We start from the raw sequence: 27,029 nt of genomic DNA on the forward strand, positions 1-27,029 counted from the left end.
ACCATGGTTCTAAAGTATTGAGTACGCCATTTAGAACTGCTTATTGTCTTCAGCTTTCTATCTCTTCAGTACTATCTAGAGATGCACTATACATTCAACTATAGTTTGTCATTTCAAATATGCCAAAACACAGTTTGCACAGCCAACTTCAAACTGCAGTGTCAAATTCTAGTTTGTTGTCCAATTTCAAATCATGGTTTGCCCATTCAAATGCAACAACAAACCATAGTTTTGCTTCCTTAACTATAATTTGGCACGAGAACTGAATTGAGGTGCTCAGCTACACTTGTAGCACTTATCTAAGCAGCATAATTGTTTCAATGCTTTCAGGTCAACATAACAAGCACATAATGCCTTTCAATAACTGTAGGAAAAAGTTATGCTTGGATTAGACACAAAGTGTGAGGGAATAACTGCAAAAATTGATTCTACTCTCCTTCCATACTTCATGCTGGTTCCTTGCAAAGGTAAAACAGGACTAATAACACAGCAAGGCAAGAAACTACTTTGTAAACTCCTAAAGCAGATTTGTGGTAAGTTATAAAACCACTGTTTTATTGTTAAACAAAAATTCAGTAAGGAAAGGAGCAAAAATAGCTGGACACAGTCATACAAGTAACTTATCAAACAATATGAAACACTTTATTTGAACTTTACAACATATAAATATATGAGACAAATCTGTGCTTTTGGGTAGCTGTTTCCCCCCTCCCATGTCCAGGGTCCAATTTGACATTGCACCCACACCTTGGAACACTGGGCCACAGAAGGGCCGCTCAGGCCTCCACAACAAACAGTCAGGCCAGTCTCTGAGTATGTACATATCCTGCAGGTATCCCCACCCTCACCCTCTGTCATCTGCTCAAGTCCCGGCTCGAGTCCCGGCAACACAGCCGCCTTTCCTCTGGAGACAAGCCAGCAAAGAACGGGTGGATCAGCGCTTCGGCAAACGTTATCCGCTGGGCAGGATCGAACTCTAACATTTGCCTCATCAGACTAAACATCTGTATGTGCTCAGAGGAATCGTGCAGCATGTATGTCTGGGAAGAGAAGGAAAAACAGACCATCAGACATGAGGTAGACGGAGAAACTGAGTCACATTTCACGAAGTTTAAAGGCAACAAAGTTACTTCATGACAATAGTGACAGCCAGTATTTTGCTGCAATATTTTTAATCGAGTCGTACTCTCAGAATTTCTATGAGAAAACTAGCATGGAAGAAGTGAAGGGCTAGCAGGCAATACAGAAAAGGCCCAAGGAGACCTAAAGAGTAGGACGGGGTTCACACGTAACAACGCTTGTGGATTCTTTAAACTAAGGGGAGTCAGGAACACACTGGAGAGCATGCTGCCTCCTGACGCTCACCACTTCCACGTTGGTAAACCCAGGAACTGGATTGTGCTCCATGATGTCCGAACCCAGTACTCCTGGGTTGCTGAGGGAGAAACAAACCAGAGTTTTAACCCATGGCTTCTTGTTGGGTCAAAACTCTTGGTTGTTCCTCCCTCAACAACTCAGAGTGCCAAGTGCAGATGTCACAGAGCACAACCTAGGGGAGGACATTCTTGGTTTTGTTTACCAAAACAGAAATGTGTTTGGGGGGCCATGTGGTGCTAACTACCTGTGATCTAAGCAACCAAAGTGTAGTGGTTACATGTGGACTAGGTCTTTACATAGATCTACAAGTACAGGCGGGATTGTGCACATATTCTGCAAACATAATTTGTAAGAGGCACAGAATGCTAGATTAAAATCTCAATTTTCAATGTCCATACAGTTTCTAGCCCAGAAGACTGGAGATAAGCCTTGGTTCTCCATCCTGGCTAACAGAAACTATCATGCAAATAAGCATCTGCCACCTGCTAAATGACTAGCCAACATTCCGGCAAGTCACAGCATGTGGCTTCTTTTTCTTTTTTTGCATAAACAGTGAGATGTTCAATTACCACCATTCGTTCTTTTCCAGGACATGTGTTGCTGCCCTTTCACAATCTTACTGAGGGCATCACAGTAAAACATGATGCAGCAGCAGGATTTGTTAAGATATGTCCTGCAACACTCAACACAGCCACCAAACTCAGACGGCTAGGAGTTCTTGCCCTCAAGGAAGGACAATGTGCTTTTCCAGATATCCCTGCTTTCAAAGGTCAAGAGTTAACCTTCACTGTCTGATCCACCCCCTCATTGACTGTGAATAACAATTTGTTCTTGACTTTTCCTGGCGAGAATTCAGCCACTCTTCGACATCCACTTAATGCCCTTTTACTCCTTGTTTAGACTGGAATAGTTGCTTCTAGATGGCACAGATTGGGCCAATTGCTGAAATTTTTGAAAGCATCGCTAACTTCACAGCCAGAATCATGGACGTTACAACTCAGCATCAAGAAGTGGCAATTGCTTAAGAATTCTGGGGACAAGAAAGTAAAGTTCCCTCCTGCAAATACAAGAACTTTCAAATCTCAAGTCATTTATTTATTTATTTATTTATTTATTTAATTACATTTATATACCGCCCCACAGCCGAAGCTCTCTGGGCGGTTTACAAGTCATTCAGTTCTCATGAGGCCCCAAGTGGAGTGTTCCCCTTGCAAAAAGCTCTCAGCTGAGAAATGGAAAGACGTGCTTAATTCCACGTTACAGGACTGAGGCAGGTCGGCTTCCTGCTCCAGAGGCCGGGCAGAAAAGCACGCAGCGGTAATGTTTTTAATTTAAGTGTTTTTAATTTAAGCGTCTTGGGTAAACAAAAACAATAGTCCGCTTGCAAAGCTACCAAAACCTTTCTGTCAGAACAAAATGAGTGGTTCTTACTTGCAGGGGTTTGCAGTTCTCTTGGACGTATCTCCCATCGGAGGTGTTCTCATCCCACACCAGGTTTCCCTTGTGAAAATACTTCTGTTTCCTGAGTGGAGGAGCAGGAAGAAGAGACTGTTCAAGAAGTGCCTACACATACAAGATTGTGTACAATATCCCTTTCCCAAACACTTCCATAACTCCATAACACAAACTGGCTCTAAAAACATACAAATGTGGCAATCTCCAGGGCTTTACTGCCTCATGTGGATGCTACTCTCTCAGATAAAACAGAGTGTGGTGTAGTGGCTAGAGTGTCAGACTGCGAGTCGGGAAATCCGGGTTCTAGTCCCCACTTCTCCATGGAAACCCACTGGGTGACTTTGGGCCAGTCACAGCCCAACACACCTCACAGGGCTGTTGTTGTGAGGATAAAGTGGGGAGGAGGATTATGTACGCCGCTTTGAGTTCCTTGCAGGAAAAAAGGCGGGCTATAAATGCAATAAACAAATAATAAAACTTTCGAGAATGCCTTTAGAGCGCAACATATCTGGAGCCAATAAAAAAGTTGTGAACAAATCTCCTTTGTCTGGCCTCTCTGCCCAAAGTGAGTGTGACTAATTTAGGAGCTGCCCCCACTTCTGTCTCCCAGAGAGAATTCAAGCCCCATCTCTCAGAAACAAACATTCCTACCGCGTTTTGCGAATCATATGCTGTGGGATTGGGCCAAGGATTTTCTCCATCATCACAAGATGTTCTCTGTTTTCGTGAGTCTGGAATAAAACAAAATCAATTATTTCTAGTCAACCAACAAAAAGCCATCCATGCTCCTCACCTGGCTCCAACAAGGAGGGCAAAAGGTAAGTTTGTTTCTAGGGCTCAAGATACACTGGCAATCTAATGGTGCCCAGGCAGGCTGGCCACATGGTACCCAGATACCAGTAGATCTTATTACAGGCATCCAAGTCACAGAGGAAGAACAATCTTCCTGGTGGGGTGGGAGGACACCGCATTTCTTCCAAACGGACCTTACAAGAGCCTGGCCCACCCTCTACTCCCTCCCTTCTCCCACTTCTAGCACTAAAGCTTTGCACTGGGTGAATCCAACCACCTGGTAAGCCAGTTGTAATTCACATCTTGCCAAGTCATCTGAGTGTTTTACCACATGTCCACACTTAATCCAGGGAGGTGAGAAGAGTTAAAACACCCACCCACCAATCACTTGGCAAGACATTGCAAGTTATATGATTCGTTGACTCAAGTGGTTCAGCCTCCAGGTTCAGCCTCTGCCAGTAATGCTGGCCACCAACTCTGATGGCTTCAAAGAAAGACACACATCCAGGGTGCAACCCTATGCATGTTTAAGGAGTGGTAGGACTATTTTCTGTCCAAACATGCATAGGCTTGCATCCGAATGGAGGCTCAGGCACTCGAAGGCTACTAGTAGTGATGGCTAAATGCCACCTCCAGGGTACCAGTTCTTGTGGAACCACAGTGGGCACTGGTCCTTTGTCCTGCTTGTGGGTTTCCCGGAGACATCTGGTTGGCCACTGTGGGAAACAGTGCTGGACTAAATAAGCCATTGGTCTGATCCAGCATCAGGGCTATGATCCTTTGAAGCCCACAGGACTTCTGCGAAATGACCCCTACCCCTTCCTTCTGACATCCCCCCAGCCTTGGGGCCCTAAAAGAAATAGCACATTAACTAAGGTCTAAGGTACCCATTTTCAGAACAACAATTACCACAGGAGCTCAACATGTAAAGAACTAGCTAAGTGACTTTCAATAAGAGGGAAAATCATGCAGGTCTTCTCCAAAAACACAGCTAAATCAACAGGTTGCAGAGCATGTGTTGAGTTTGCAGAAAAAAGTGGGCAGGCGGAGAGAAACTGTCAGCCTTCGAGACAAACCTCTTAGCTGTTAAATGACCATCGCAGGCCTCCCCCTTCAGCAGAGGTGGTGGTGCTACCGCCAATCCTCACCTTGGCCAGGCCAGCTTCCTACCTGTGACCCACCCTGAGACCTAGTTCTGGTACAAGTTCAACATGCTTGTTCTGTTTTCCCCACAGCTCCTGCTATTGTAACATCAGTCTACATTTGAAGATTGAGCAAACACCCTTAAACAGTTTCCTGTTGAAAAGTAGCTAGGGCAAATGCATCCAGAAGTACTGCCATTCCTGTACCTGAAAGAGTGTGAACCCACGGTAGTACTCAAAGAGGATGCAACCGATGCTCCAGACGTCACACGGCTGCGCCCAGCCCAGCTCTGCAAAGGAGAACACAGGATGAGCCCCTGCCGTTTCTACCCTGTGCCCGTCCCCTGTGCCCTCCTACTTGAGTGACTATGTGGGGTTTTCTGCTTAGCAACCATAGGAAAACATTAATGGCCCACCCAGCTCAATGAAAGCAGGCGCCTGCCGTGCTTTTCCTCCTGGAAGCATGTCTAGTCTCCCTCTCATCCCTTCACTGAAGGGGTTGACACAGGATCTGGGCGAGAGGAGACAGCATTGTCCATGTCCTGGCATTGGGTGGAGGCCTTTGGGCTACTTGCCGCAGCCCATATTTTAGGGAGCGTGTCTTCATCTGTTAGTAAGGCTAGAAGGGGATGAAGAGGCCCTTTGCAAAGAACAAAACAAAAATCCACTCTGTAGCCAAATCTGTGAGATGGATTTTTCAAGACCACTCCAGGGTGAAAGCAATGCGAACCCTGGTCAAGGCATTACTGTAGTAGTGGTCAGCCAGCAGAGGCCTCAATCCAGCCCATGAGAGAATCTCCCCTGTTCCAGCCTGGGACATCACCCCTGGCCGCTTTTATTTTTATTTATTTATTTCATTTTTATACCGCCCAATAGCCAAAGCTCTCTGGGCGGTTCACAAAAATTAAAATCATGAAAAGCATAATAAAACAACCAACAGTCTAAAAACACAATTACAAAATACAATATAAAAAGCACAACCAGGATAAAACCACACAGCAGAAATTGATATAGGTTAAAATACGAAATTAAAACAGCAAAGTTTAATTTAAGTTAAATTAGGTGTTAAAATACTGAGAAAATAAAAAGGTCTTCAGCTGGCGATGGAAGGAGTACAGTGTAGGTGCCAGGCGAACCTCTCTGGGCAGCTCGTTCCACAGCTGGGGTGCCACAGCAGAGAAGGCCCTCCTCCTAGTAGCCACCTGCTTCACTTCATTTGGCAGGGGCTCATGGAGAAGGACCCCTGTGGATGATCTTAAGGTCTGGGCAGGTACATATGGGATGAGGCGTTCCTTCAAATAACCTGGCCCCAAACCGTTTAGGGCTTTGAATGTTAGTACCAGCACTTTGAATCGGGCCCGGACCTGGACTGGCAGCCAATGAAGTTGTAAAAGGACTGGTGTGATGTGGTGTCGCACATTTTTTCTGTGCAGCGAGAGGCACACAGCTTTGGGCTACTTTCTCTGCACAGAGAAGGGGACTCAAGGCAGCGGTGCATGGAGTTCTTCCAAAGCGCCAGCTGAGCCACTTACCTTTGCACACCACGCAGCACCTCAATGGGGTACGTGGCATGTAAGGGAGGCGCTCAACTTGCTGTGTGGAGGAGTGGCTCCTTCCAGCACCTGCCCAATCAGGCCCATTCTCTGAGCCCATCTCTGCATGGAGAAAGGCAGGGTGGGGGCAGGACGACAGATCTGCAATTCACCTCTAAGTCCTACCGAAGCAGTACAGAAATACTATATAAACTCACCCAAGATCACCTCTGGTGGGCGGTAATGCCGAGTAGCCACAATAGTGGTGTGATGCTCGTGGTCGAATGTGGCGCTCCCAAAGTCCGCCACCCGGATACACGTGTTCCTGATAGACTTCTCCTCACAGCTCTGTAACACACAAGACATGCCAAAGGCTCCGTTCAGTTGCCTTCCAAAAGGCAGGGTGCCGTAGCGGGCAAACCCCAACAGATGGCCAATTCCCTTCAGAATGGAATGGGAATGTCTGCCTGTCTGCTGCCAGGGTCGCACGAAGAATTACAGGGAACCCCACTGCCTGCCACAGTGAACAAGAGGCAGATGGTCAGTCGACCAAGAAGGGAAGAGCAGTCGTGGGAGACTCCCTGCTGTGTGGGATTAAAACCCAAGTGTGTCGTGAAGACCCATGGACTTGCCAGGTGTGCTGTCTCCCTGGAGCATGGATTAGAGATGTGACTGAAGGGTTGCCAAAGCTCATAAAGCCCACGGACACATACCCCTTTCTTCTCATCCATGTGGGAACAAATGATATTGCCAAGTGGAGCTATGAAGAAATCACATCAGACTTTGAAACTCTGGGAAGGAAACTCAAGAACTTTGGGGCCCAGATAGTTTTCTCATCCATCCTCCCGGTTCTTGGAAGAGGATTAGAAAGGGAAAGAAAAATACTCCGGATGAACGACTGGCTACAAAGGTGGTGTGGATGTGAGAGTTTTGGATTCTGGGACCACGGGCTATGCTACTTGGAACATGGACTGCTGGCAAGGGATGGGTTGCACCTCACAAGGGCTGGAAAGAATGTGTTTGGCTACAGCATGAAGAACTTGATCAGGAGGGCTTTAAACTAAATCCTAAGGGGGCAGGAGACGTAAACTTCAAGACAACAATGGATGCACCATAACACAGAGAACAGCTCCAACAGCACCCAAAAATAGTGTCCACAACAATGTAGGAATGAAGTCAGACTACAAAGCAAGTGGTCTTCAATGTCTATATACTAATGCCCAGAGTATGGGAAACAAACAGAACGAACTTGAACTCTTAATACATGAAGGCAAATAAGACTTGATAGGTATAACTAAAACTTGGTGGGATGACTCCCATTATTGGAATATAGCAATTGAAGGATATAACTTGTTCAAAAAGAACAGAAGAAATAGAAAGTAGGATGTGCTCCGCTTCTCTTCGGTTCAGAGAAGCAGGAGCGAGGCGGCTTAATTCGCCTCCGGAAAAGGCGAAGAGAGTATGGGGGGCTGCGGGACTCATCTGTCGCTGCCAGCGCCACCATCCATGCGGCGGCGGTGGCGCCAGGTAAGGGAGCAGGGAGGAGGGATGCTTACCTTCCTCCGTCGCGGGCTTCAATTGAGGCCCTGGTTGAAGGCGGAAGTGAAGGCCAAGGCCTCTTCCGGCTTCAACCGGGGCCTCAATTGAAGCCTGCGAAAGAGGAAGGTAAGGGGGAGGGGTGGGTGGGTGGCTTATCTTGCGCCGCCGCCGCCGTCCATGTAGTGACAGCAGCGAAGCCGGATTTCCCTCCGCTCCGCGAAGCGGGAGACGGGCGGAGCGATGCGAAGAGGATCGGGCCCGATCCGGATTATCCGGATCGGGCCACGAAGCGGATTGGGGGGTCCGTGCACACTCCTAATAGAAAGGGAGGCGGAGTTGCTCTATATGTTAAAAAATACCTATCCCTGCACAGAAATACACTCAAATGAGCCTGGGAGCCCCATCGAGAGCATCTGGATTAAAACAAATGGGGCAAGCAATAAAAAGAACACGATAATCAGAGTCTACTACCGACAAATAGACATGATAGTACTCTTCAAATACTTAAAAGGTTGTCACACAGAGGAGGGCCAGGAAATCTCGATCCTCCCAGAGTGCAGAATACGGAATAACAGGCTCAAGTGACAGGTAGCCAGATTCCGGCTGGACATCAGGAAAAACTTCCTGACTGCTAAAGCAGTACGACAATGGAACCAGTTACCTAGGGAGGTTGTGGGCTCTCCCACACTAGAGGCCTTCAAGAGGCAGCTGGACAAGCATCTGTCAGGGATGCTTTAGGGTGGATTCCTGCATTGAGCAGGGGGTTGGACTCGATGGCCTTGTAGGCCCCTTCCAACTCTGCTATTCTATGATTCTATGACCACCCAATCAAGGAGAAGATGAGGATGAAACTTTTGAGAAACAAATTGCCAGTATTTAAAGGAAGTCTGATGTAGTAGTGATGGGAGACCAATTACCCCGATATCTGTTTGGAGACCAATACTGCCAAAAGCAGCAATTCCAAGAAATTCCTAACGTGTGGGTGATAACTTTCTCCTACAGAAAGTGGAGGAAGGAACTAGAGCATCAGCAATCCTTGACTTGATATTGACCAACAGGGATGACTTAGTGGATGAAGTGGCAGTTACGGGAACTCTAGGGGAAGTGACCACGTCATACTTGAATTCTTGATTATAAAGGAAGCAACAGCTGAGTGTAGCCATACATGAACTCTGGATTTTAGGAAAGCTGACTTTAATAAACTCAGAGTAATAAAATCAAAGTAATCGTTTGCTGCAGGTACAACAGACAAAAAGAACGCAAGGAAGTCTTTTGACTGCTTCATTTGGACTTTTTGGTAGTTCATGTTATTCTGTTATATCAGCTCCTGAAGAAGGATCGGCAGATCCGAAACGTCGAGCTTTTATTCAAAAAGTCTTGTTACAATACATTTTTAAACGTTTGAGATATCAGTATAAAGAGATTAAAACTTTTCTACTTTTTAACACTAGAGACTATCTCTTCCTTTTTTCTTTCTTTTTTTTCTTAGAGCAGTATGGCAGTGGAACCAGTGACCTAGGGAGGTTGTGGGCTCTCCCACAATAGAGGCATTCAAGAGGCAACTGGACAACCATCTGTCAGGTATGCATTGAGCAGGGGGTTGGACTCGATGGCCTTATAGGCCCCTTCCAACTCTACTATTCTATGATTCTGTGAGATCCAAAAAGTTAACGTTCAGCATGTTCAACGGCTCAGTTTTCGGAGGCTGGGAAGGGAGGGCAAGAAAGGCCTCAAATGACTATCAGTGACCAGGAGCCTCTCTTACCCTTATCTCATCTGAAATCTGGGCCACTGAACATGCTGAATATTAGCTTTGTGGTCAACCCTTCAATCGCACTTACCACCAATACATTTTCCGTATCATTTGTTGGAAAAAGGAACAGGGGACAGGCTAGTCTATAACGCTCAGATTCTCAAATGAAACCCACCTTTTTCTCATTGTACAAGGTATCAAACTCTGAGTTTACAAACAAGATGTTTTCAGGTTTCAGGTCAGTATGAGTCAGCTGGTTATCATGAAGAACTGCAGAAGAAGGCGGGGGAGGGAGAGAGAAGAGGCTTCAATAGCTCTTACATTCCTGCTACACACTTTGGCTCAACTTCAAAGTCTTCGTTAAGGGATGAGTTTCACTGGTGGAACATCTGCCCAGAAGTACAGAAACAGAATCAAAATTTCGCAGGTCCAAATGTTGCAGTGATTTCCATAAATGCTCCGAATGTACACAACTGTCCCATCTGCTACATCAAGCCACTGCTAAGGAGTGCATGAAATCTGGAGACCATCTAAACAAAAAACTGTTTCAATAATTAAAAAGGAACATCCTCACCCCACCAGTGCTTTATGGTCATGGCTAAGCAGAAGATCGCCTCAATGGGTACGTATAGGGAGGAAGACTGTGCGAGATTAGCCACTAAAGAGCTGGAAAAACCAAAGGGGAATATGCCATGAAGAGGAAGGCCCAGGACATTCTGGGAAGGCATTGAAAACGCCAAAGCTTTAAAAACTTTTATAAGCACCCTTCTCTTTTGTTCAAAGTTAAGTTCATAAATATACATATTGATCCACTCTAAACCTAAGGCTGGCAAGGCGCAATGCTGCCCAGCCACCAAGCCCTCTGCCCACAGCCTCTCTGGTCTTAGAGGCAAGCTCCATTCTCCAGCCACTCCCTTCCACCTGGCTGCACCTGAGGGAGAGGTGACTTGCAGCCAGGCCCACTCCGCCAGCTTGGCTGGCTCCGGCTCCGGCTCCCTGCTCCCCGCTGCAGCCATTCCACCTAGCCATCAAAGCAAGTGTGAAACACGACGTGAGACGCGGTACTTGAGCGAGCTTATTCTCCTTTTCCAATGCCCATCTTCCTTCCATTCTGTGCCTATTAGATTGCATGCCATTATTTGGAAAAGAAAACTACCTTTAGCCCATTCACAAAAGGCCTATATAAAAGTAGTAGATAAATCCTATTTGGATTTTATTATTTTAAACTTGGGATGCTTCAAACCTTAAGATTTGACAGCCCATGTTTGTGCTTCGCGGTGTCGTCATCATCAACCCCTCAATCTCGCCACCCAAATCCTCTGGCAATCCAACTGGATCAGCCTCACACCCAGGCAGGCAAAACCTCTGCAAGCAAAATCCTTTTGGAAGTGTTGGAAGAGGAGGTGTTCTGCCCGCAGCCCATGCTCCGAGAAGCCGCCCCACCACCACCACCACCACCACCACGCCTTTGGCACGGAAACCCTCCAGCCTGCCCTAAAGCAACACAATCTCCCAAGATCCTCAGGCAGGCCGTGTTAAGAGGCACCCGACCCCCACAGGACAATGCGAAGTACACACATCTTTTTCTCACAGAAGGACAACACACAGGAAGTACTTACACCTCAAGGCGTGGCAGAGCTGGTAGGCCATGTGCCGGATCTGCATCAGGGGGTACGGCTGGAAGTTATTCTCTTTCAAGAATTCAAAGGTATTCTTGCCCAGGAGCTCAAAAGCAATGCACATGTGGCCATGGAAGTTGAACCAATCTGACATCAAGACGCACAGGCTGCACCCAAGGAGGAAATGAACAGTGTGTCTGGGACTGCAGCTCCCCCCAAAAAACAGAACTGCTAATTCCCTTCTTCCCCAAGATTAGAATTAGGGCTCATCCTGCTCTTGAACCATGCGGGGCTGCTTTTAAGAATCTGTCCTCACCCCACCCTCCACCAAGCAGGACTCGACAAGCAAAAGCAGAGCAAACTGACCCACTGGCGTTAGTGGGATGTCGGGGCTGGGAAGGATTTGCTTGAGTGGGTCAGACAGGCCCAGCTGTTTTGGGGGGAAACCAAGTGTCAGGAGATTCTGCTTTCTCTTTAAAAAGTATAAATTGTATGTATCACAGATGCACACCCCAAAGTCCCTCCTAGGCAGAAACACATTAGAGAATCTGCCAGGGAGGGTGGGGAGGGAGAAGTGATTCCACCCACCTCCAGCTGGGTTCTTTTAATGTTTCCCCACACTGAAAGACCCTCCTTTAAGAAAAGAGAAGCCAACATCAATTCCAATGGGAAGACTTACTGTTTATTTTCCTTGTCTTTTTCTTTGATTTTCTTTAGGACGTTAATTTCTAGCCGGGCTGCTTCACGATATTTGCCCACATTTCGAATAATTTTCAAAGCTACCAGAGACTTGCCTCTATAAGGGGGGGGGGGGAGGAGGAGGAGAAGAAGGAGAAGAAGGAGAAGAAGAGACATGAGCAATGACAACAGCAGAGATCTCCAGTGGGGAAAGGGCTGCAATGAAATTCAAGCCTAACTCCTGGCTACTCAACTAAATCCTGAAGTGAGAGGGACCAATTCCCCTCACCTCTTGACCCTAGGAAAACACTTGAGAGAGGGGGAAGTCAAGCTTTCACCTGCATTACTTCACACAGGCTTTAGTAAAAGTCCTGAGTATGGCCACTATTCAGAAAGAGCTGAACCATCTAGCTTCAAGGTAGGCAACCAAGTGCCCACCAGATGTTTTGGACTGCAACTCCCGTAAGTCCCAGCTATCATAGGTCCTCCTAGTCCAGCCAGAGTTCCTTTGGGGCAGGGAGACAGTTCATGCCACCTAGGGAAGCACTCCTACATAGAATCAGAACGGATTACTGCCTTCCTCCTTTCTTCACAGCTATTTAAGGCCACTGACCTGCTACAAGTCTGGTCAGCTTTTTCTGTCTCTGGGTCTTTTGGATCCTATTTTAATAGGATGTTTATTCCATTTTGATCTTGTTTGGATTAGTTTCATTTGGTTTTAACACATGCTGCTATAATGCTGTACTTAAATGTCATTATCCCATTTGGTGTTACTTAATTATTTGCATTATGATAATAGTTAGGCAACCCAGGAACCCTTTAGAGATGTCGAGTGTGCACAGAAATCAAGCAAGCTGCGCTCTCTCACTCTCCCCCCCTCACTGCCCTTCCCTCCACTTCTTCATCTGGAAGAGGGTCTCACGGCCTACGATTTTCCCAACATACATTTCTCTAAAGCCCTGGAGCTGAGAGCCATCGTTGCTTTCCAGCGTAGCACCAAATCAGGAAAGCCCTTGCATACTACCATCCCTTGAGGCACAAGGAGCACAAGCCGTGGGTGGCCTTACCTGGCATGGTCCACACACTCCACGACTTTGCCAAATGTACCTTCTCCAAGGCTCCCAACAATTTCATCTAGGAGAGAAAACAAAAGGAGACGTGAGCACTGGGGAGATCACGGCGTGAGGCCCTGCAATTTCACAGCATTCAAGTCTCAAGAAAGGCTCTCACTGCTACACTCTTTAACACACAAGTATCTACGTTCTGTTTCAGGCAATTACTGTTCAGTCCATTTATAAGCAATAAACTCTAGAGACCCCTCCCGTACACTGAGAGCGATCTCGTCTAACATGGGGATAGAAAGTAGAGAGGTAAAGTTTTACGAAAGGTGGCTGTACATCGCTCTTGGAGCCAATCGCCGATCCTGCACACCAGGTGACCTTCTTTGTCATCTTCCACGCTCCTGCTGCGCTTATTGCTCTGTTGGCTTCTCTGTACACACCGCCCCCCGAAACGCCATCCGACCAATCGCACACAGCGGGCAGTTCCGATTGGCAGATTGAGTTGTCATTCAAAGGCGGAGAGACGACGATGCGTCGGTGGTTGGATTTTCCAGATCCCAGCATTTCATAAGGCACACAGCATATATAACGATAGGGATATTGCAAGGGACACGTCAAGACACAAACCGACTTCAAAACAAAAGTTAAAAAACAGCTACAGGTATGTAAAGAAACTGATTAGCTATGGAAGGCAGGTGCAGGAGCCTCGCCGTTCTTGAGCCGGGCGCAGGCGCTGGGGGACTGGCAACCTCCCAAGGACATCTACTGCCCCCTCTTATTCACTAGGGCAAGACCCAGCGAGCAGCGCAGGAAGGAGGAGTCAAGGGCAGCAGCGCCTCCATCGGCAACTGTGAGGATGGGCAGACCAAAGGCAAGCCAGCTTGGCTAGTAGAAGCCAATGCGGCACGCCCCGCTCCTCTTCCTATGGAACCCGTCCCTCAGCCCGTCCATTTCTGCAGGAACCCTCCAATTCCAGCCTGAAGGAGCCGCTGAAAATCTGATGGTTCTAATAAGCTTACAATCCTGACCGAATCACTTCTGTGGACCTGTGCCAGATCAGTCTGCTTTCAATTCTGAGCCGAAATCAAGCTTAGAAGAACTCTAAAAGCAGTAGCCATGACGGACGTTAGAATCAAGTAACTTAAATGCTGCTGACCAGCAGGGTTTGAAGGACCTAAAGGCAGGCATCAGACTGCACCCCACTCCACCCCACAGTCCTCAGGCAAGCACCTGTCTCTCTTGGAGGGGGGGGGGGAAATGAAAATTCAATATCCTGCTTGGCTATTAGCTTCTAATGAAGAAGAAGAAAAAAAGAGAGAAAAGCAGCCAAATAATCTCAAAGTGTTTCACTATCATCAAGGATTCTCCCAATCAACATTTTTTCATTATAAACTTTCAGTTTGCAAAGAGTTGTTGTGTCTCTAGGCTGAGCTGTAAAAACACTTTACAGGTTTCCATGCCTCCCCTACCCTCTCACTTCACCTCCCATCCCCCTCCCCTTCCTCTGCAGAACAAACCACAAAAACGTCCTGAGAGAGAACACCTGAAATGAAGAGAAGTTGAAACCATCCTAAGATCCTTAAAAGGAAGTTCACAGTATCGAAACAGTTTAGGCCACACCAACCAAAATCTGCACCAAACACACATTTATGGCACAAATTCCAAGAACGGGAATCCGGGGTGGGGGTGGGGGGAATTAAATGATTAGCCTCATTTTAAAGAAATAAGCAAGTGTGACTAAAAAACAGAGGAGGAGAACATGATGTGTTCTAGATCATTAACAGAACTCCTAACATATCTATGTGCATCAAAGCACACACCAATTAGAGCAGCCCTAAGGTGCATCAAGCAGTAAAGCAACACGGTACATGCACCTCAATATTTACTCCTCTCCACTGTTGTTAAATCGGTTTCATTAGTGAAAGGATGTGGTTTCAGGGCTGCTTGCGAGTTATAATAAAAATAATACTAAAGACTTTGTGCGCGCGTATGCACTGCAACCCAACAAGGGCCCAAACGAAACTGACACCAGGCAGCCCATCCCGCATGTTCTGCCTACCCCACTTGCAACCCAAGAAGCCACACCTACTCACTGAGCACGCGTGTGACGGCCTGACAGGTGCTCAACGCCCCCTCCATGGAGGTGCACTGAGCTCCTGGTAGGCCAGCTTTCGTAACATGTGGGCTACAAGAGCCACAAGTTGTGCATGCTTTTTACACTCTGTGAGTGCAATGTCTGCAATCGGACGCCCTCCTTGAATGGCCGAGGACTGCTTTGTGTCACTGAACACAACTGCCAAGCATCATAGCATACAGAGTTGAGTAGAACATCATGTGTGGAAAAAAAACGATGTGGCATTGCCGTTCGGAACCAGGCGCAGAAACATCCCCCCAGATCAGCACTGACAAGGGCCAGGCTTGGCTTCTCCCTCCCAATTCGTCTCGGAAAAAACACCCTCGAGTCTCAGCCACCACAACTACTCACAGCTGTGTCATCAGGACTAGGAGCAGCTAATACAACCACTGTCATACTAGTATGAGAAAACTTAATTCTAAACTGTATTGAGGAGAAAGAGAGGGATTAGAAGTACTCACCCAATGTTATTCAGAGCTGAAAAAGAGCTAGAATTCAGTTAGACCCTGACCAATCCTGAACTCATTTTGGATGCTACTCACCGAGGAGGTACTGCTACAAGACCTGGTCCTGCGTTTCCGGCAACGATGCTGGTGCTTCCTTGTCCGGTGACGTTCTCTGTCTCGAGATCTCCGCTGATGCCGTGAGCGACGGGTAGAATAATAGTCCTCTCCGAAAGATGGGCTTTGTTCTTCAAACCTGTAGACTTCGCTGTCTGTTCTATCTCTGTACCCTCTCTGGTATGGCATTCTGTCCTGGCTGAATTGTAAATAAAACCGAATTACAAAACAAGGGAGGGAGGGGGGGGAGGGAGAGAGAGAAAACTGCCCATAGTTGTCCAGCAACTGACTAGATGCTACTTCCTGCCATTTTACTGCAGGACAGGAAGAGATTGTTACGGTAGTTAAAGCAGCAGCCTAAACTCCCAAAACTAGTGTACCAGGTAACTCGAGCAGCCTTCTGAACACACCAACCTTCCTGCACACTCTGCAATTGTACCCAGACCCACTGATGACTACATGTTAATGCAAAGGGAATCCATCCACCCGATTCTTAGGCCCTTTCAGATCTTTAGCCACACAAAACAATTCACCTTGCAGTTGAGCTGGAATTCCAATGAAGTAATTTTTATTTCATTTAAAAAGCTGCTTGTGATAGAAAGGAACGGAGGGGGAGTACTTCCTCTTTCTCACATCTGCTGTCGTGAGAAGTGGTATCCGGCAAGGGCAGGACAATGGTCTACAAGAGCACCAGCACCCTAGGCACCCTTCCTGCCACCAAAACAGCATCTCCAGCTGCATTGCTCCTGCGTTCTCCCACCCTCACCTGCCAATTGCATGGCCTGAGACTTGGGCACCCGAAGGCCTGAGACTTGCGGCATGCATCCATCCACCTATGCATTGAGATCATTAGGAGAGGCCCTTCTCCAAGCGCTCTGACCTTCTGAGGTCAGATGCGTGGCCACGGTGAGAGGGCTGCCTCAGCTGTGGCACCCCATCTCTAGAATGCTCTGCACAGGGAGAGATTTCTGGTGCTATATCCCATGGTTTTTACAGTAACCCACCCAGAGAGTATATTACTGAAGGACAGGGCAAAATTCCAGTCATTATCATTACTGACAACTGGCATGGGCTGGGTGGGTAACTGGCAGGCCTGTTGGTACAATAATCAAAGAACAAAGCCCAGCAGCCCCAGGCAAGCATTTCTGGCCCCAGCTCTGTTGCCTTATGCAGACTGCTGGACCACTGACTAGCAATGTAGGAGAACAGAGCTCAGCAGTAAGTGCACACCCTTCCCCTCCCCCACCAGCATCTCAGACGGAGGAAGCTGGGGCCAGATCTCCAGCCCCCAAATAAAGCATGATCTCCACTCATTCACAAAAGCTCTTCCGAAGCTTCTATATACAGACATCTCAGGCTCCACATGTTCACCAACCCCGTAATAAAAGCTGAGCTTAATGTTACTACTACACACTATCACACACACCCTTTAAAAAACAACACACACACACAAGTATGTGTGTGTGTTAGTTTGTACCTCCCAAAATAAGATAGGATGGAGGACTGGTTATTTCATACCGGCTGCCAGAAACACCACTAGGCTACAACGGTAAGCCACACTGCTGACCTCTGACCTCCCATCTTCTTCCCAGCCTCCCACACACACCACCTCCACAGAGCAGCCCAATGAATACCCAAGAAAATGCAACCCTTCCAGGTTGGCCACTGCTAGCACAGTGTTTCATTCCTCAGCCCTACAATTTACTTTAGGAAGAAAAACACGGCCATCATGCAGCTAACACCAACATACAAAGACGCTGACTCACCACTCTTTAGCGTGACACTTTTCCACAGGTTGAAGCGAAAGATGAAAGCAGTGCAAATTTGCACAATCTCTGTTCATACAGGCAAGGAACATGTTTGAGGTGTGCTTGATTGGGTACTAATACAAAAGCAACCCTGCTGGATCAGACCAACGGCACCTAGTCCAGTGGCCTGATATAGGTGCCTCCAGAGAGCCCACAAATTTCGTGTGCATGAAGGCAATGGCCCTCCCCCATGCAACAACAGGCATTCTGTGATAGACTGCACTTGCATGTGGAGGCTCCATCACAACTAGTCCTCATGGCTATGTTCTCCCTCCAGTATCGGAGGCATTATGCCTATGTACATCCATTGCTGAGGTGCTGTTGCACCTGTGTCCTCCTTGCGGGTTCCCAGTCCACAGCTGGTTGGCCACTGTGTGAACAGAGTACTGGACTAGATGGAGTCTTGGTCTGATCCAGCCTCAGGGCTCTTCTGATGTTCCTATGAAAATGTGATTTTAAAGACGACAGTATTCTCGAATAACCAAGATTTATAATATGCACTGCATGTGCACAATATATTCTAAACTGCATAGGGCTAGATGATAGATGGGGAGCCTCTGGCTCACAGAGCCCTTGCATTCAGCCCCTCACCTAGGCCCTGCCTGTCTCCCCAAGCACAACCCCCTACTTCCTACCCCATGCAGGACCCATCTGGGTCGTCAGGCTGACCGCTGTTGGTGTGGACCATGGTCTTGACCCAGCATTGTAATCAGTTTGCTCCTCCAAGGATGAGCCTTGGTGGAGCAAAGCAGACGTTAATTCAGTCCAGCCTTCTGTTCCCTGCAGAGGCCAACCAAGCCAGGAAAGCAACAGCTCCTCAGCCATCGGTATTCAGAGGCATCCTGCATCAGAGGCTTCTTTTTGCTGCCACAGTTAGCAGCCACAGGCAGACCGACACTTCATCCTTCTTGTGGAGAAGATGCCCAGGTGTTTCCCAGCCTGACATACCTATGATGTCAACACTGAAGAACAAGTTGGATCCCAAACAGGTAGGAAGCCTGAGGATGCGAAGGCTTGGCCCAAGCAGCTCACCTTCTAGAACGTGATCTCCTTGAAAGATCCCGGCGAGCTGGATATCGTGCTCTTCCTTCATGGTGCTCCCTGCTGCGAGATCGCCTCCTCTTCCACCTGTGGCTCAGGTAGGGCTCCTGCTCAGGAGAGCGGTAGCGTTTGCAGTGATGCATCTAGACACACAAGGGAGGCGGCGGCATGAACAACAGAACAAGCTCTCCGGCAAAGCAAGGCCATCCCAGCAGCCTTGGCACACAACATATTACCTTTTACGATACAAACAAATATTACTATATTTTAGGTGCTTTGTTTTTAAAATACCTTTGGAGGGTCAGGTTAGTCTGCTATGAAATCCAAGAATAGTCATATCAATGGCACTAAAAGGCCCTTTGTGACATGAGCAACAGAACCACAAAGAGTTACCTTGTTAAAGGAATAGTACCCATTTACACCCTTCCTTCCCTTTTCTAAGTTATAATCCAAAAGCATAACCCGCAAAGGCAAAAGAGGCAATATTGATCTGATAGTTACATGACTAATTGTGTAAAGGAGCTGCTGGACTGGAATTCGATACTTGCCAGCAATCCCATTTTAGAAGTTATGCTTATGCAAAGAGCTTTCAGACCCGCTGGTTAGATCAGTTTCATTGCTGCCACTTTGCCAAAACACAGTAAGAAATGCAAAGATACAAAAACCAGCACAGGAGGTTGAGAGAATTCTAGAAAAACTGGAGAAAAACACTTCAGTTCTCTTAAACCTTTGCTTGCTTAATTACGAGAACCCCCCATTGACTTCAATGGAGTGCACTTCCAAGTAAATATGCATAGGATCAGGCTGAATGTGTGTGTGGGGGGGGGGGGGGAGAGAGAACAGAGCCCAGACCAAACAGTCTCTTTGTTGACAGCTGCATCAGCCCACTGCTTTGAACCCTGGAGCTCACAGCTAGCAAATCCATTTCTTTTATTTCATTTGAGCCTTTAAAAGACAAAGTTGCTGGCATTTAATAGTTTACAACAGTCTTCTCCAACCTGGTGCCCTTCAGACATTTTGGACTCCCAACTGCCATCAGCCACAGTTCAGGTATCCTGGGAATTAAGAGTCCAAAACATGTGGACGACACCAGGCTGTGGCCTACTGCCTAGGAGCCAATACAAAATCTCTACAGAAAACCTTGGTTTCATTGAGGATGTAATACATATTTCGATCAGAGCCTTGTGCACACATAACACAATGCAAAGCCAAGATTAAACTTACTAGTGCCACGCAGAAGGAGTGACAAAGCCCAACGGTGGTTGTGCCACAGATGAACATGTACTTTTGCCACTACTTCCCAGTTTTACCTAATCTTGGGAGGGAAGAGAGAGCAAGAGCTTTAAGCTAGCCTCAGGCCAGAGCACAGGCGACAGCCAGCAGGAAGTCCTTATCACTGCAAAGCAACCTTCAGACAATCCACCTTTTGGCCACCCACCCCAAGTCTGTGTATGTAGTGGAAACCACCAGTCAGACATGCAAGGAAAGTTCCTCTTTGGGCTTTCAAAATACCCAGTCTAGCCCAGATTCCTGACTAAGAAATTTTATTAAGATCAGGGATGGAGAAGACAGCATAAAACAGAATATTCACTGTCTAAACAACCTAAGCTAGACAGTAGCACAAGAGAATCTTAAAACTTACTTGCAAGAAGCAAGGATCACCCATTATGTTCAGAAGATGACAACTTTTCATAGGGAAAATTCCTATTTTAAATCCTGGGGAACCAAGAGAGGGGATTGGTGGGGGAGTTGGATCCTTGAAACAAACATTATCTGCACTCAATACATATAGGAAAGATACATCATCATTAAATATTTTTGGTAACTGTATATAGTTGACAGTTTCAAATTCTTCTTAACTGTCAGTTTTGTGCTTTGATAAATAAGTTCTTTAATGTACTAAGAACCACTCAGAAACAAGTGTAAATAAAAAAGTCTTTCTGGATGAAGATTTTATTTATTAACTGGAACATGGAACAATACCATCTCTTTTAGAGAAGTTCTATTCCAAGACATTATTCGGACCATTTGGCCAGTGCTGGACTTTCCACACAAAGTGGTATAATCTCTAGGAAGTTACCAGAAAAGAACTGCTTACTCTAATATTAAATAGATGTCTTAATTGGAACATATGGCAGAAAATCAATTTCTTACCCAACAGCAAGGATATTGATCACAAAAGGTGATTCTTTACTGTTGCAGCTGCTAAAAACCAATGCAACCTAGAAATCTAATATCCCTCCAAGAATATTACATTGCATTTCCAATTCATCTATCATAGCCACCCAAAAGAAAATAGCATTAACCACAGCAAGATTATATAATTTCTTAGACTGTTTCATCGAATTCTAAACTGCTCTTATTCTTCCTCGTCCATTTGCCCAATTGACTATTTTTGTTAATCGTAGTTAACCTTTAGGAATGAGTGGAAGCCCATGCTGTTTTATTTTGATGTAATATACATGCTTGTCATCACAGTAATTATAGATGTTTGTTTAAAATATTGGCTTTATTTATCAATATGAGGAAAAGGTATGCAATTGGTTGCTTGAGGAAAGAGTTTATTGTGCCTTTCTATGTTGTGGCATACTTATTTTGTGATATTTTAGTTTTATTGCTATTATCTATGGTTTAAACTATTAAATATTAACCCAACTAGGCTTGGAAAAAGCACTTTTCTGAATAAGTATTTTGGCCAAATACTACCAAATGAAGGGGGGGGGGGGAAGGATGGTGGATGTTTTTAAATGAGGCAGACTGATTTGACCAGCTTCATGTAAAATATGGGTAGTTTTAAAAATAAATATTATTGTTAGCATTATAGAGATACAACTACACATAGAAGGTGTCCAAGTCACTAACGGCCACAAAGTTAATAAGCAATACTGCACACCAAAGGCACTCTGAGTTAAAGTGGCTCCATATCCCAGAAACAAAGGCATATCAATCATTCATATCCCAGAAACAGCGGCATATAGCAACAATATCATTAAAATATATATTCAAGTGTCAGTTGTATATCGAATGATAGAATCTTATAAGAGCTAAACTGACAGGTAAATACTGACCCTGTTCAGACGACACACTAAGACACAGTGGTTAAGCATTTTGAGCTAAACATTACAGCTTAGCCTGTCATGTGAACCATGACTTAGTGTGTCATGTGAAACATTCCTAACCATGGTGGCTACATAAACACGGTTTAAACACGCTCGTTAACCATTTGCTGAAAAGGAGTTAGCAGCCTAACTGAGTATCTTGACATAACAGGCCCAATGTGAGCTATAATTCTATAATTTGCACTCTCAAAAATGTTGATTCCGCTTTTCTCAATGTATTGGCTTCTCCCCACCACACTTATTTGGCTACATGTTCTTGAAAATCTGACATTTCCATGTTCAAAAATCCAGTACTAAAAGGCTAATATACATCTTATCTTAACAGCTGCAACAACATAAAGCAGCCATTGTATTAGCAGCCAACCATTTCTAGGAGGAATGCCTTAGGGCCCCCAATGCCATAACTGTGTGTTCTTTTCTCAACTCAAGTCCCTAGAGCTGTAACCATTGCCAATCTCAAAAGATTTAAGAAAACCCTTGTCCTGAATATTACAATACATAGCCAACACAAGCATGATTTTTAAAAAAGAAAACTCAAACTCCTGGAGATATGAACAGGGGAAAAATACAAAAGCTTGGCATTTATTAATAAAAAATAAGTTAGCACCTCTTTATCTTAACTGCAGCATCAACGTAATACAGGCATTATGTTTTTAAGTGTGAGCTCATTCCAGTAGTTTATTTACTGCTGTTGCTTGGGTCGTTTAGAACAATAGTCCCAACATTCCTGACCAGTGGCCATGCTGGCGGGGACTTATGGGAAGTGAAGTCCGAAGCACCTAGAGAAGAAGGGCCAAGGAAGTTGCTCTTGGCCCCAACACTTAGAATCATAGAATAGCAGAGTTGGAAGGGGCCTACAAGGCCATCGAGTCCAACCCCCTGCTCCGCTCCGTGCAGGAGCCCACCGCAAAGCATCCCTTGACAGAGTGCTGCCCGGCTGCCTCTTGAAGGACTCCCTAGGGTGGGAGAGCCCACCAACTCCCTGGGTCATGGGTCCCATTGCAATACTGCTCTAATCATCAGGAAGTTTTTCCTGATGTCCAGCTGGAATCTGGCTTCCTTTAACTTGAGCCCGTTATTCCGTGTCCTGCACTCTGGGAGGATCGTGAAGAGATCTTGGCCCTACTCTGTGTGACAACCTTTTAAGTATTTGAAGAGTGCTATCATGTCTCCCTTCAATCTTCTCTTCTCCAGGCTAAACATGCCCAGTTCTTTCAGTCTCTCTTCATAGGGCTTTGTTTCCAGACCCCTGATCATCCTGGTTGCCCTCCTCTGAACACGCTCCACCTTGTCTGCATCCTTCTTGAATTGTGGAGCCCAGAACTGGACGTAATACTCTAGATGAGGCCTAACCAGGGCCGAATAGAGAGGAACCAGGACCTCACGTGATTTGGAAGCTATACTTCTATTAATGCAGCCCAAAATAGCATTTGCCTTTCTACAACAATTCCAAGATCCTTCTCGTTTGTAGTATTGCTGAGTCAAGTATCCCCCATCTTGTAACTGAGCCTTTGGTTTCTATTTCCTAAATGTAGAACTTGGCATTTATCCCTATTAAATTTCATTCTGTTGTTTTCAGGCCTGCACTCCAGCCTACCAAGATCACTTTGAAGTTTGTTTCTGTCTTCAATTGCTATCCCACGCAATTTTGTGTCATCTGCAAATTTGATAAGCGTTCCTTGCACCTCCTTGTCCAAATTATTAATAAAAATGTTGAAGAGCACTGGGCCCAGGACTGAGCCCTGCAGTACCCCACTCGTTGCCTCTCCCCAGTTTGAGAAGGTTCCATTGATAAGCACTCTTTGAGTCTCTTTCTGTAGCCAACTGTGAATACACCTAATAGTTGTTCCATCTAGCCCACTTTTAGCTAGTTTGTTAATCAGAATATCATGGGGCACTTTGTCAAAAGCTTTGCTGAAGTCAAGAGATATGTCCACAGCATTCCACTTATTCCAGGCTTCATGACTTATTATGTCCAAATCAGGCTGGTGCAGAACAGGATCAGCAGCTGGCCATACACAGCCTCCATATGCTCAGCTCCTCCTCTACCACAGCCCTTTCATCCCACCTCCACATCAAACAATTCAGAGGGAAGCAGAGGTGACTACATAAGAAAGCAGAGGAACTGGTACATGCTGGTACACTCTGGCCTCCATTTGCATTCATGCTCCCATCCCCCGTAGAGAAGAGGCAGGGAAGGGCAAACACAACTGAACAAATAAGGGGAGGAAACTATCCTCTCCTCAATATATGGTAAACGTGTTTTAATGAACAATGTGGGATAAATTTTATCCCACTTTCCACTGCAGAATAGAAGAAGACTTGCACCTTAAACAAAAATAAATCTATTTATAAGTCTTTAAAGTGCTACATGACTTTTTGTTTTGTTCCTTTGCAATAGACAGTTTCCAGTCAGTACACAAAAACTGCCTGGAGCAAAAAGTGTCCCCCAAAACACTCAAATAAATCCTTGGTTGAGGACTTTTTTCTCTCTCAGCCAATGTAACATGTTGGGGCAAAATACTTCCAACAAAAACTGATGTTTGGAGGAAGATTTGAATGAATGTGCAGTGTTTTCTTTTTGAAAACTAAGAGCACCCCAGGCCAAACAAAATGTATTGGGTTTCCCCCCCCCCCCCCCCGCTGTTGTGATGCCATTTTGTTGTAGCCAATGTTCAATTATCAAGGGGAGGAGCCAAAGCTCAGCAGCAGAGCATGTGAGCTCCAGCCATTGGGCGGTATAAAAATGTAATAAATAAATAAATAAATAAATATGTGCCCAGCCCCTGCATTCAAAATAATTTAAGCAACTGGAAATATATCAGAGTTAGCTGGGAGAAGTAATAATTATCAACCTTTTCTAATCTTGTCTTTCAATGGGTGTGTGCAGAGAAAAACTTATTTTTTGTATTTCCAAAGCAATAACACTGTTCTCTACAGTTCCAACCTTTTCCATTCCACCTACTGAGGCGTTTCTGTGAAACTCAAGAAAATGCATACTTTCATACCAAAATAAATTGTTCCAACAACAAATACCCCTACAAATATATCCATTCTATGTCATTTAAAAAACCGCCTTGCTAGATCCGTCCAAAGACTCAACTGATCTAACGTTCTGTCTCCAACAAGAGCCTCCAGGAAGCTAGCAAGGAGGATATCATGGTAATAAGACGTTTCTGTTTCTTTTCTGCTTTTAGGAATCCAATCTGCTGCCTCACAAAGGCTCCAATTTAGCCATCACAAGCAACAACTAGCCTATCTTCAAGAATCTGTCTCTTTTGAAATCCATCTGGATAGCAACAAAACAAATAATTTAAAAGAGAGAATGCAAAAATATATATACCTGTTTGCTCCAATACTACTGCCAACTAATTTCATTAGAGAACTCCAATTTCTAGTTTTTAGAGAGAATGAATATTTCTCCCTACTCAATAATTTTAACAAAATCTTTTATCTAGTGTTTATCCAATCACCTTGAACAAAGGAATTATTGACTGTAGTTCAAATGAGACCAGGTTAATGTAAGTGTAAAATTCTACAGATGATGGGCCCTTAGTTTTTTAACATCTGAGGTTCCCTAAAAAAAGTAAGTATTTTCTGCCCTACCCAACCAGGCCCATGACAAGGAAGCCGAATTTCATAATGCCAGAAGGCTTTCCGTCTCATACTGCAGGAGGCTAAGGGGCTAACATGAAGGGGTTTTAATTTATTTATTTATTTATTACATTTCTATACCGCCCAATAGCTGGAGCTCTCTTAAAAAAATATTAAGGATCTTCTGCAAGAACAAATGCTTATTCGCAGTCAGAAACCTCTATCCAAATATGAAATTTTAGTCTTAGATTTTATATATATATATATATATATATATATATATATATATATGAGGCTTTGACGGACTTGGAATACATAAAGAGTACTCCAAAAACTACCCAAAGGCATTATACACGCACAGACTTTGCTATCTGGGTTCAATGGTAAGAACCCACTAAGGAGGCCACTTTCTATGGGACATGAATAGAACAATGAAACAAAAAAGGAGGCAGAACCCAGGCCCTCGTGTCACCCGCATAAATCCTAAACGCCGTAGTTAATTTTAACCTCCACTCTCCCTCTTTGCCTTCTGAGACTCTGCGATCTCCTCTAATGCGCCGCAGCCTGTCAGGGAGCGTCACGGTAACTTCAGCCATATTAGTATCAGCATTTAGCACTTTCTTTACAACAAGCTGGTTACACGAATAAGCCGGGGCTGCTTCAGATGCCGACCCAGTGCAGGCGGCGGCTCTATCTGAAGCCAGCTGTCCCTCCTCCGCACGAGTAAATGGCAGCCGCCGGGCGAGCGGAGGCGGAGGCGTCTGGCCTCATCCACGGCGCCCGGCCTGCTCGGGCGCCGCCTTCGCACAACCCCGCAGCGCGACGTCCCGCCGCCCAAACACCTGGGACAAAAGCCGAACCCAGCAGGGCTAAAGCCAAGGCTGGCGGAGGCCCCGGCGCTCTGGCAGGCTGCAGAAGGGGGTCGGCGCAACTGAGGAGGGCGGCCTTCGAGGAGGCGGGAGCGCACCCCGTCCGGGGGGGAGGGCCCAGGGCCCCCACTCCCCCCCCGGCCCCCACTCCCCCCCCTCACTGAGGCGCCGCCTCCTCCCCTTGGCCGAGCGCGGCCTCAGGCCTCCGCACTTCATCCACCCACCGGGAGGCGCTGGGCGCAGCCGACATCCCGCGAGATTTGCCACCGGGTATCGCGACAGCCGCGCGACCAGAGGTTTGAGGAGGGGAGGGGGGACCCCGAGCGCGGGGAGGGGCGCGGCCACCCCTCCGCCGGTGCGGGTGGGCCAGGCCCGGCCTCTCCTCTCAGGCGGCGGCGGCGGCCCTCCTCACAGAGACCCCACTTGGGCGAGGCCCGCGGCAGGGCCGAGGCGCCCCGCTTTCCCTCCGCCTTCGTGACTGGCTCCCGCCCCGGGTCGAGTGGGCCCCGTCGCTCACCGCGGTTTCGAGCCGCTGCGAGCCCTCCGACTCTTCTTTTCCTGCTGCGACGACTGAAAACGACACTCGGCGCAGGCGCACTCCGCAGCTCCCCGCGCGGAAAGGAGGGGAGGGGCGAGGCGAGGAGAGGAGGCGGCGCGGCGGGCCAGAGCGGCCGACGCGCTCACGCCCCCTCCTTTGCCTGACGTGACACTGGAGGAGCGCGGCCGCTCTGCCTCTCCGCCTCTGTGGTGCGGGAGGACTGCGGCAACGGGAGCGAGGAGGGGGGCGGAGGGACGCGGCGGCCAAAGGGGCTCCGGTCTGCATGGCTTCCGCAGAGACTTCCGGCTCGCGATGGCTGGGCGGGACGGGACGAGAGGGGGCCCTGCCTCTGGGCCCCCCGTGGCCGTTGCGGCGATGCCGGGCCCGTGGCCCTCCTCGCCTGCCCGCCCGCCGCGAA

At 46.8% G+C, this 27,029-nt stretch overlaps 2 protein-coding genes across 4 annotated transcripts in view; one reads left to right on the forward strand and one right to left on the reverse strand.

The window, feature by feature from the left end:
• Positions 1-620: 620 nt before the first annotated feature.
• On the reverse strand, positions 621-26,688 carry CLK3 (CDC like kinase 3). Of its 3 annotated transcripts, XM_063142476.1 has the most exons (14): positions 26,591-26,674; positions 20,134-20,207; positions 18,483-18,634; positions 15,625-15,841; positions 13,285-13,378; positions 12,955-13,021; positions 11,889-12,005; positions 11,210-11,376; positions 9,766-9,860; positions 6,517-6,646; positions 4,974-5,056; positions 3,484-3,563; positions 2,809-2,899; positions 621-1,040 (listed from the first exon to the last, which is right to left on the reverse strand). In XM_063142476.1, the coding sequence occupies exons 2-14, from the start codon at positions 20,182-20,184 to the stop codon at positions 855-857; spliced, it is 1,530 nt and encodes a 509-aa protein (XP_062998546.1). In that variant the 5' UTR covers positions 20,185-20,207; positions 26,591-26,674; the 3' UTR covers positions 621-854. The 3 variants fall into 3 exon arrangements, with proteins under 3 accessions (XP_062998546.1, XP_062998547.1, XP_062998545.1); XM_063142477.1 differs by lacking the exon at positions 20,134-20,207 and having other exon boundaries at positions 26,591-26,688; XM_063142475.1 differs by lacking the exon at positions 26,591-26,674 and having other exon boundaries at positions 20,134-20,296.
• Positions 26,323-27,029, forward strand: part of LOC134409716 (golgin subfamily A member 6-like protein 24) — a 42,368-nt gene continuing 41,661 nt past the window's right edge. Inside the window, exon 1 of the mRNA XM_063142605.1 lies at positions 26,323-26,369. The gene's annotated coding sequence lies outside the window, so the exon portion shown is untranslated. The remainder of the gene's footprint in view (positions 26,370-27,029) is intronic.

This window comes from Elgaria multicarinata, chromosome 16 (genome assembly GCF_023053635.1).
Source record: "Elgaria multicarinata webbii isolate HBS135686 ecotype San Diego chromosome 16, rElgMul1.1.pri, whole genome shotgun sequence".
NCBI lineage: Eukaryota > Metazoa > Chordata > Lepidosauria > Squamata > Anguidae > Elgaria > Elgaria multicarinata.

Bases quoted from the DNA above. Each gene is read 5' to 3' on its own strand.
- CLK3 (XM_063142476.1), bottom strand. From the start codon at position 20,184: ATGAAAAGTTGTCATCTTCTGAACATAATGGGTGATCCTTGCTTCTTG. The intron at 13,022-13,284 runs GTACAGCCACCT...TTTCTCTCCTAG, and splicing joins CGATTGGCTCCAAGAGCGAT to ATGAAATTGTTGGGAGCCTT. The intron at 5,057-6,516 runs GTGAGTTTATAT...TCTCCTTTGCAG, and splicing joins CCCACCAGAGGTGATCTTGG to AGCTGGGCTGGGCGCAGCCG.